The following is a 10,505-nucleotide window of genomic DNA, read 5'->3' as shown; positions in this document are numbered from 1 at the left end:
TTTTCTTATAATGATGTATCCTGATGGTATAAAGCTTGTAAAAAAAATTACCCATCATTCAAAACTTTTAATATTTATTTATTCTTATTGCTTAGTGTAATCAGTACGTAAAAATGGCCGAATCAACATTGGACGGGGAATCTGAACTCGATACGAAACCCGTGAAGGACATTCCCGTTATCCAGGACCAAGGTTTTTTTCAACACGATACTGGCGACACATATGACGGTTTCTTCGAGGCTAAGAAAAAGGATAGGAGTGTTAAAATGCATGGTAAGTTTTTACCTACTATTTTTTTTTTATTTCTCTACAAATTAGCTCTTGAATCAGTAGTCTCAACTGGCGCGAATGATGATGCAGTATAAGATGGTAGCCTGTAATAGCAGTTATATAAAACCAGAACGCCTAACCGCTTGACGGCACGTCTTCGTCCTTGGATATAGTATGAAGGTCGAATGGCGCATTGGGCAGCGACCTTCCTTTCTAAGTCCAAAGCTGTGGGTTCAATTCCCATAACTTTAAAATGTTTGTGTGATGAACGATGAACGGTGTTGTGGTCGGGGTGTTTATCTGTGTATTACAATTATTTATGTACATTATACATAAAAATATCAGTCATCTTAGTAGGTACCCATAACACAAGCTACGCTTACTTTGGGGCTAAATGGCGATGTTTGTATTGTCATTGTCGCAGGATATTTATTTATTTATTTGTTGGTAGCGTGGTAACTAGCCACAGAAAAAGCCTCCCGTCAGACCAGAGCAGACAAAACTCCGAAATTACAAAATCCCAAATTATGGAAATTTATAATTTCTGATCTTATCATGCGGCGTAGAAAGCTGCAAGGTTTGTTAAAACTGCCATGACCCTGAAGGTTTGACCGCTAATCTTACACTGTAGCATTAGTTACCTTGTAGTGAAAAAAAATATACTTAGGTAATAGGTATGGTCTCTTGACAAGGAATAAGAAGAAGGCTTTCGCTGCGGAATATACCCCGCTATAATCAGGGAAAAGCGAAGAAACTCTAATAAAAAATAAGTAAATGCTTAAATTGGTAAAAATTTACAAGTAATCCCATTGTTTACCTAAACCTCGTTAATTTCAAGAGACCAACGACTCACGCAAACCACTCAAGCGTTACAAAACGTTTTTGTCTTTCAACGCAGAGCTTAATGGAGTGTACCGCCATTCTGGAGTCCGGGCCATCTTGAGCGTCACGCCCTGATTGTTCCTAATGAACTTTTATATCCCATTCGAGAATGCCGCTGTTTCAAAATTAGTGTAAAGCTGTCTTAGGAGAGATTTATCATACGGAGTAGTAATATTTTACTGTAAGCGATGTTAGACTAAGATGTTTGTTTGATATTACTTAACGGTTAGAGTTTGGATCAGATTTGGTTTCTGCGTTTAGATTTTAATAACAAAGAAACAAATTTTAAGCTTTTTTCAACACTCCATTAGTAACTAATTATCGTTTTAGAAACTGTATTACTTTAACTTACTTATACCATGGTAGACGTGCACGCGTGTTTGTGGTGTTATAAAATATAACCGTAATTTTCTGCGAAACTTGGAAGCATTGACCAGTTAGTCAATAAGTGTCAAGTATTCATTAATAAGTGCCTGCGTAACATTTTTGGTATCATTTGGCCAGAAACAATTTCCAATTCAGAACTTTGAGCTCATGCTAAGGAAAACCCTGTCTTTGACAAAATAGGCGTAGAAAATTAAGGCGCATAATGTTCCTCTAAAGTGAAGTATTATTTCGGTTTTCATTTACACCTTGTCATCATCATCATCATCATCATCATCATCTCAACCAATTGACGTCCACTGCTGGACATAGGTCTTTTGTAGGGAGTTCAACAATGCACGGTCCTGGGCCGCTTGCCTCCCACGGCTCCCAGCTACTCGCCTGATGTCATCTGTCCACCTACGCTGGGGTGCGGGGTGCGGGGTCGCCATTCCAGCACTTTAAGACCCCAACGTCCATCGGTTCTGCGGGCTATGTGCCCCGCCCTTTGCCACTTCAGCTTCGCGACTAGCTGAGCTATGTCGGTAACTCTAGTTCTTCTACGGATCTCCTCATTTCTGATTTGATCCCGTAGAGATACTCCTAACATAGCTCTCTCCATCGCCCGCTGAGTGACTGAGCCTACTTATGAGGCCCATAGTTAGCGACCATGTCTCTGATCCGTTAGTCCTCACTGGCAACACGGCACGGCACACTGGCTTACACCTTGTATAGGTAGTAAACTTTTTCAATTTAACTCAGTGGTTGGAAATTATTCATAAACCTAGTTAACACTTCAAGGTTACATGCATTCAATGACGACCCACGGGCCGATTCAGTATATCCCTATCCCTACTAATATTGTAAATGTCAATGTAAGTTTGTTTGTTACGCTTTCACGCAAAAACTACTTAACCGATTCTCATGAAACTTTGTAAACATATTCTTGGAAGTGTTTGAAGTAATATAGGATACTTTTTATCCCGACATTAAGATTGTACACCATACCTCCGAGTCCGACAAATTATAACCGATTTAAATAATTATTTTTGTTATATAGAGGTTATAATATGTGTTTAATTTTGCCCAAACTGTTGTTGGAGATAGAGGACAGAACTCCTCAGCAGACAGCAGCAAACCCCTCATTTAAGGCTTGCAGTTGTGGGAATCGAACCCACGGCCTTGAGTTGTAAATCCTCATGCGCCTGTTGCCAAACAATGCTGGTTGACGGCAAAAAAATCGCTCTGTCACAAAAGATCTACTGCTATAAAAGGCCACCTACTACTAATGAAAAGATACTGAATAGGCCAGCTGCTAACAATAAGAAGTTCTTAGAACGGCCAAACTTTGAAGTAAGTATAGTTACAAATTTTACTTTCCTAATAGGTCCGGGCACATATACAACACAAGAGGGTGACATTTACACCGGTACCTGGGACGCGGACCGCCTCGGTAGCAACGAAGAGGTTTCAATCCAGTTCACAGACGGTTCCAGATACGAGGGCGTTTTCAAGGACTGGTCTTACAACGGTCAGGGCAAATACATATATCCTGACAGCAGTGATGTTATGGGTATCTTTGTTGAAAATATTCCAACGGGAACGTTGACTCTAACTGACCCCAATGGCCACAAATGGATGGGGAAAGCTGAACAAGGTTTCGCTTGGCTTGACCCTGTCAATCATTTCTATGAAATGTTAGAAAGGTCTAAAGAAGTGAAGAGATATAGAAGGTCGGAACTTAGCGCGCGGTCGACGGCTTCTAAAATTAAAACGGTACTTGAAGAGTAGATCAAGTGGTTACTATGGTGGATACTTATTACATAAAAGTTATGAACAAAATCATTCTGTTTAGTTTTTATTTTAATAAATGACAGTTTTTGGTTACTATGTTTTTATATTATCATTTTTAACGAAAAACTAGGTACCTACTTCAGGTGTACCTACGCAGTATAAGTGTAGGTAGTGGCGAAATGACTCGACCCACTAAAAATTACTTTTGAGTTATTCGAATTCATTAGATCTTAAACAAAGAGTACATACTTTTTTATGTATCATCATCATCATCATCATCATCATCATCATCATCATCATCATCATCATCAATCATAATACTACAGGGCACGGGTCCTCTCAGAATGAGAACCTACTTACCTACCATTTTTTTGACGTGACAACGTCTTATAATTCGATGGAGCCGGCTGCACGCACGAAAAAACATGACGTATGCGGCGTTACCTAGCTCTGAGGCGTTCCATTCAAGGCTTGAAGTGCAAGCAAGAGCGCGGAACGAGCGACAAAGAGGCACAGTCGGCCTCCGCGTTCGACATTTGTCTCATCGTACTTGAGTGAGCGATGCGTCCGCGTGGACAGCTTCTATACAATAATACATTTACATGATTTCGGCAAGGATGAAGTGCAGTGAAAAGTGAATGTGGTGTCAATTGTTTATAGCAACGATAAAATCTATCAAACAAATAAAATTAAAATTTTCTTTTGAAAAATGCAACCATTCCATCAGTATTTTCTTACGACGTTGTCACGTTCAACTATCGTCAGTAAGCCGACTTTACGGACAACCAATTTTTTTTTGTAAATATTGTGGTTCGAGTGTTTTCTGCTAGGCTAATTTCAAATGTACTACACAGTAATATATTGCTATACTAATAAATTTATAAATGCATTGTTGATAGGTACTACTATTTGGTTTAAGACTTAAGTGGGAGCATTTGGGGTAGATTCACAGCCAAATTGGATCACCTACCGAAAAGCCCGCCGCGGTTCCGGCATGAAACCAACTCGTTCCACCAAAACCACTTCACTCTTCAATGTAGTGATAACGACTAAGACACCGGGAGGTATCTTTGCATCGCTCAAGTCCATACGGGACTGAAGTGTATCTATAATACAGTTGTATTTATATCAAAATACCCACCAATTCAATGTCATTAACATTGGTTGCCAATCAAGTATAATTTAAATAATTTCTTTAAAATCATTTTATTAAAACACATTTGTTAAAATCATATCTATTAAATAAAATATCTGGCATAAATAAAATTATAGTTATCATTTTTTTTTAATTATTTACCTTTTTAAAATTAAAGTGAAGTGAAATCTTTAATCTGTAACTTACGTATGAACTCAGATAAAATGCGCTGCCCTGGCCATTGGATACTGGTATCGCCAATTAACGCAGTATCGTCAATTAATTAGGCTTTGCCCGTTTTCTCTCAACCTAGGAATCGCCGTAATCTTAATGATTTAGGCGATGTCTACACTTATAGGAAAAAAACGTTTCACCGAATCTTAGGTCAAAGTTTTATGTATGTCTAGGAATATCCTTAGATTAGGCGTTACTTATCTAAGAATTGTTCGACGTAAGTGAAAACGGAAATTACTCTTTACTCTGGCACTCTCGAACGTAAAGTATGTTTGTAATGACTCTACCACCGGTTCGGAAAGCAAACTCTACCGAGATGTAGCTGGCAAGATGTTCTTTTCTAACTATTCAGTAATTAACTGTAGGCGATATGTCATCTTCATACAATTAGAGATACTGCCGCTGTTGAAATTAGCTTTATAATAATACGATTAGTTTTAAAGGTTAACTACGTATTCTATATAAACAGGCTAAAAGACTAACGTTTTAAAAGTAAAAGTTAGTTGGTTGGTTTTTCCTACTTTCACGCAGCAACGTTCAAACAACATTAGTAGTTATACAGTACCGCGGACACAGCTATTAGACCATAAAACTAAAAGCATCTGCTCGATTGGTAACGGTAAAAAAGTTCTATGGCCGTCCGAAACGTGACGGGAAACGTCTATCCAAAATGCATATTAAAATGTTCACCAACTATAAGTGACTTCCGTCAACAGGGACCGTCGAATTAACAAGGTACCGCGCTTTAACAATTCAAGTACACAATAAACTATTGAGTTTAGTATTGTAAATGCGAGTAAACAAAGGAAGTGCACAGTTGTGAAAGAGCTATTGGGTTGAAGGTGTTAAGTACTAAGTTACTTAACCAGTTAAAGATACAACTTGATCACACTTCACTATTTGAATCCACTTATCCATTTGTGATTTATCTACACGTGTGTAATCGTGCTCATATTTTTATTGGTACAATTATGCCGCCAAATTGTACTTATACTTTTTGTTAAATTTTTATTTATAATTATACTATATGTTTATGTGGTGTACAATAAAAATGTATTTATTCATATGAGGTAGGTATACCTATCTACAAATTCTGAAGTAAGAAGTTCTCAATTAAATTAAAAATGTTTTTGTTCGCAATCGCAAGACTTGCAATCACAAAAAAATTATAGGCAATTAAGATTCCAAATTCACGTCGTGAAAATCTATGGTTTGATACAAATTTTATGTGGTGGATAACTTGATGAAATTCGCGCGAATATTTTGGAGTGCGCAGTGCGTATTTGGTAAAATTCCGTACGCGAATATAATTCGTGCGTGCGTTTTACTCAGGGCGGGCTAGTTCCTAGGGGTACCTGCATATAATGAAAAAGCTAGGATTGAAATCTTTAACACGTACGCAGCTATGTTTCGAAGATGTGAAATCTACGCTACGAAAATATGTGACTATTTCCACCGATACTAAGCTATGTAGCTGTGCGACGAAGATGCGCTATGAAGATGCGCCGCCGCAAAGTAGCTGCGCGAGAAAGAGGCGCAGCTCGAGCTATGAGATGTATCGATAGTAGGGAAGTGGCATGTCTACTCTCAGCGACAAACACGGGCATACTGTAGGTACTCTGCTCTGCACATAGCTACACCACTCGCAACGGCCCATAGCAGGCTTCCATAGCACGCATCTTTCCACATAAAAACATATCTCAGTTGAATCCGTTTCCACCAGGGCTAAGCTATGTGCACCAATGAATATGATTAGTGGATATCAAACGCATCCATAGCAACGAAGCATAGCACATCTCTGGTAGAAAAGCAGCCTGAGAAGCAAAACAATAAACCAAGAGACATATAGTTTCTTATTTATATTAATCGTAAGGAAAGTAATATTTGTGACATCAGTGGGTAGGTAACCCAAATTTTAGGTACTGTTGAGAATGTTCATACATTATATAAAACAGACAATATGCCTATCTACTTATTGGAACATATTGCACTCTAGAATTTTCCTCCAAAACTACAACTGCTGCTGTCAAAGCAAAAATTTTAAGGGAGGAATGGTTAGCAAATAGCAATGTATCAAAAATATTCAAAATGGCTGACTGCTTTATTTGATCTTTAAATGTGATTATCACAGCTGCCCACTACGATATAGGTTGATAGCCCAACAGTTATCGGTTTGATAGTATACCAAGCTTGAGCTTTCGGCAACTGAAATTTAAGATCCTGTATTTCTAAAAACAGTAGGCTACCTAAAGAAATATACATTTGGCAATATAAAGGTTAACTACATCAAGGCATATCTAGTGTATCTAATGAAGCAATTCTCGTTCTAAAAGGAATAACAAATAGCAATCGCCCACGAACAAAAACCTAAATGTGACTGTTTTGGCCTCGGCTGTACGCCTACAAGCTGTGTTGACTCTATAAAAGACCTTTTTGGTGTGAAGCAAAAGTAGCTATACTCTATGGTGTGAAGAAATCCTTTGATATATTAGCACAGATTATATAATAGTACGGACTACGCTATAAGCAAGAGATTTCTTTGTATGTTAAACTTAGAAGTTAGGCCTATTGTAATAACCTACTGACTTTGAAATTTTAGATAGGGAATAAAATGATGGGGTAATGGGGGGATGGGGTCAGTCAGTCAACATTATCTACTAGCCTGATGCTTTTCTAAAGTCCACTCCAAGTTATCCAAGGACTGCAATTTAATCTGATGGTAAGTGAAGTAATCTAAGATGGTAGCGGGCTAACCCGTTAGGAGCAGGTTCACCCATTGAGCACATCCTCACAATACAATTGCCCACATTTCAGAACCGAGAGATAATAATTAGGTTGAAGTCCTACTTTAACACAGTTTAATCGCTAGGTCTACCTACCTTTACCTAAGTTTAAACCCAAAAACGTTTAATAAATCGTGGTTAAATTGAAGCCGGAGTCGTAACCATTGGGCTATCACCGCTTTCTTAATTTAACGCGTGCTTGTAAGCTATTAAGAGAATTTAATTAATTAGTTATCCTCGAAATCAGCATCGATCTCATTTATATTAGTGTCACTGACCCAATCCTCTATAAATGTAAAAATCATCGACGCGTGACTCTCGTATTTCGTAGAAATCCTGTCTGTATTAGAAATTAAAAACTTCAAATTGAGATTCTCCCGGTATTTCAACCTGGATCGGATTAGTATTCTAATTGTGTACATATTACATTCTGTGCGTTACCGAGATATAGTCCTGGGTCCGTAGTATATGGAAATGACAAAGTTTTAGAGTTTCTAAATTCACTCAACTCTCGTATTGTGTTACGTTTTTGTTAGGAGAGTTTCGGGTATAAGGTTGATATAACTGCCACAAGTCTTAACAGATTTTCCCGCTACTATCTTATACTGCATCATTACTAAGCACCACATACGATTGCAATAAATATCATGAATATTTTTTAATCCCGTCGTGACCACGATCCATGTAACTGGGCCGAAATATCGACAAAGCCCAAAATATTAACGTGGTATGTACCCGTTGAACTATATTTAAGAAATGTTGATTAACCACGAAAATCTTCGTTTAAAATCTTTAATATCATGAATAGCCTATATATTAAAAATTAAACCTAATACGTGGCAATGATCACTGGTGACAGACGTGGCGAAAACGTTGAAAAGAAATTAGTGTTAACTTATTATAGTCTGTGCTCTATGCCCTACTATTAGTAGTTTAATCTGCAGTATTAGTATATTGTTATTTTTGATTTTCTTTTTGCATCGTATTAATTTTGTTTTTTTTTTATTATTTTGTAGACCTAAATTATGTTTGTAATTATTGTTAAGTTATAAGGACGTAGTGTTTGTATTATATTTGTTATTTATCAATAACTTACTCATAGGGTATACAAACACTACGTCAGACCATGTTGCTGCCGTTCCGCGAAAACCCGTGACCTTTGGTCCCTACTGAAAATCAGCGTTGTAGTATCATGGCATTATGCCATAGTGCTGCAGCACAGAGCTGAGTAGGTGACCCGTTGACCACAACGAAGCAACATACGCCTAAATTATTATATATATTTTTTTCTTCTGTCCTCTGTGGTTAATAAATATTTATTATTATTATTATAAAAGTCCACTGGTGGACTAAAGGCCTCTCCTAACAGGAAGGTTTGCCCATAATCAACACGCCACACACACACACACACGCAGATAGGTCAGTAATCGCAGTAGATGGTAGTAGCACAGAGGACGCTGCAGCTCGTTCTCCGTTAATCCCTTAGTCGCCTCGTACGACAACCGCGGGAAGTGCTGAGGTGGTAAACAAATGTATTTTGTTGGTGGTAATAAGGAAAAGTTCATTGTGATATAAGTATAATAGGACCTGGCAGACGTTGGTCCTGCCAATGGCGTGCATAGAGGATATGCACAGGGTATGCAGATGATATAAAGTGAAGAAAAAGTGCAGTACGAGTTATAAATGCTTAAGGGTAGGCTTTTTATAACTCTTACAATTTTTATAACACTTAAGCATTTATAACTCGTACTGGAGGATTTGCTTCATTTTATATCATCTGCCTACCCTGTCCATACCCTCTATGCACGCCACTGGGTCCTGCCCGGTACAGCAGCGGTACCTACCGGATCCAACTGTGTTTTCAAATCATCCAGAAACGTTCATTTACGCACAAAGTATCATCCATATCGGTCCAGCCATTTAGAAGTAGTTAGGTGACAAGAACACGTACGAAAGAATTATATATACCTCCTTAGTGACATCGGCCCACGTGCAAATCGACTAATTTATTTTGATTTGATTATGAAAGATTGAACAACGACTTCAATTTTATTAAATCGATGATTAAGAATATGCACGCATTTAGAGAAGTTCATTAACAATATAAGTATAACAGTTTACCTAACTTAAGTTCATTCATAAAATATAAACATCATCAAATAAAAAAAACTTCGGCAACGCCGAGAACTTGATGGACCTAATTACAAAAGACGAGTGATTACATCTATTTACTATCTTAGAACAGTCATGAGTAAGTGCATCGCTCTTAAATTTAAAAGTTACTTCCTGGTTGATAACACTGAAAAACTGTGTTATCACACTGCAATTAATTCACGTAACGCACCGTAAACACGGATCGAGTACCTACCTATGTTCATTCATAAAGAAACATAAAAATGTTTTGACATACACCTAATACATTACCAAATTTTCATGTTAGCAGTGGAAGTGGGATAATGTGGCGCAGGCAATGGATGATGAACCTGTTGCGAAGATTCCGTGCGTCGTAGGAAAGTTAACGTAACGTAGTTTTAGCCGCAACAAGTCGGCACGGCATGAACGTAGATTAGAGGTTCGGTAGATGTCGTCCGAGGGTGTCGTACGGCGAACGGCGCGGTCCGCGCGCCGATCGCGCCCCTTATCTTATCAGCCCTTATCAATTTTTCATCGCGAAACCGATCGTGTTACTTCAGTTGACTCAACGTGCAAAAAGTGATTGAGGTTCGATTAATCGATCATGTTTTGGAGATTTTCTGTGATCACACTGTTTATATTGTGCATAATTTTCATTGTTGGATATGTGAGCGGTCAAGGTGAGTTTTCCATATGTTGCTGCGGTTTTCCGATAAGGTTTATTATGTAGGTTAAGTAGGTGGATATGTGGAGTAATGAGTTATGATGACACAAAGCTAGCAGTCACACCTTAATGTAATTCAAAGGTTTAATCACATTTGGTACTTACAATTTTATGAAACCTATCAGAATATGTATTATGGATGGAATTTTAATCATAATAAAAAAGAGGTACTCCGTGTGAGTCCATA

General features: G+C 38.0%; 2 protein-coding genes across 2 annotated transcripts in view; both read left to right on the top strand.

Annotated features, from left to right (window-relative positions):
• The first annotated feature begins 103 nt into the window (after positions 1-103).
• Positions 104-3,339, top strand: LOC120631151 (radial spoke head 1 homolog). The gene is made up of 2 exons (XM_039900603.1): positions 104-273; positions 2,903-3,339. Exons 1-2 carry the CDS (start codon positions 114-116, stop codon positions 3,304-3,306), a joined length of 564 nt encoding a protein of 187 aa, XP_039756537.1. The 5' UTR covers positions 104-113; the 3' UTR covers positions 3,307-3,339.
• Positions 3,340-10,050: 6,711 nt separating this feature from the next.
• LOC120631115 (integrin beta-nu-like) overlaps positions 10,051-10,505 on the top strand; it is a 31,841-nt gene continuing 31,386 nt past the window's right edge. The window contains exon 1 of the mRNA XM_039900556.1: positions 10,051-10,274. Coding sequence (XP_039756490.1) covers positions 10,199-10,274 — 76 coding nt within the window. The 5' untranslated portion in view covers positions 10,051-10,198. The remainder of the gene's footprint in view (positions 10,275-10,505) is intronic.

The sequence above is a fragment of the Pararge aegeria genome, chromosome 17 (genome assembly GCF_905163445.1).
Source record: "Pararge aegeria chromosome 17, ilParAegt1.1, whole genome shotgun sequence".
NCBI lineage: Eukaryota > Metazoa > Arthropoda > Insecta > Lepidoptera > Nymphalidae > Pararge > Pararge aegeria.
Note: the sequence above shows the minus strand (reverse complement) of the source record. Positions and strands in the feature narration are given on the sequence as shown.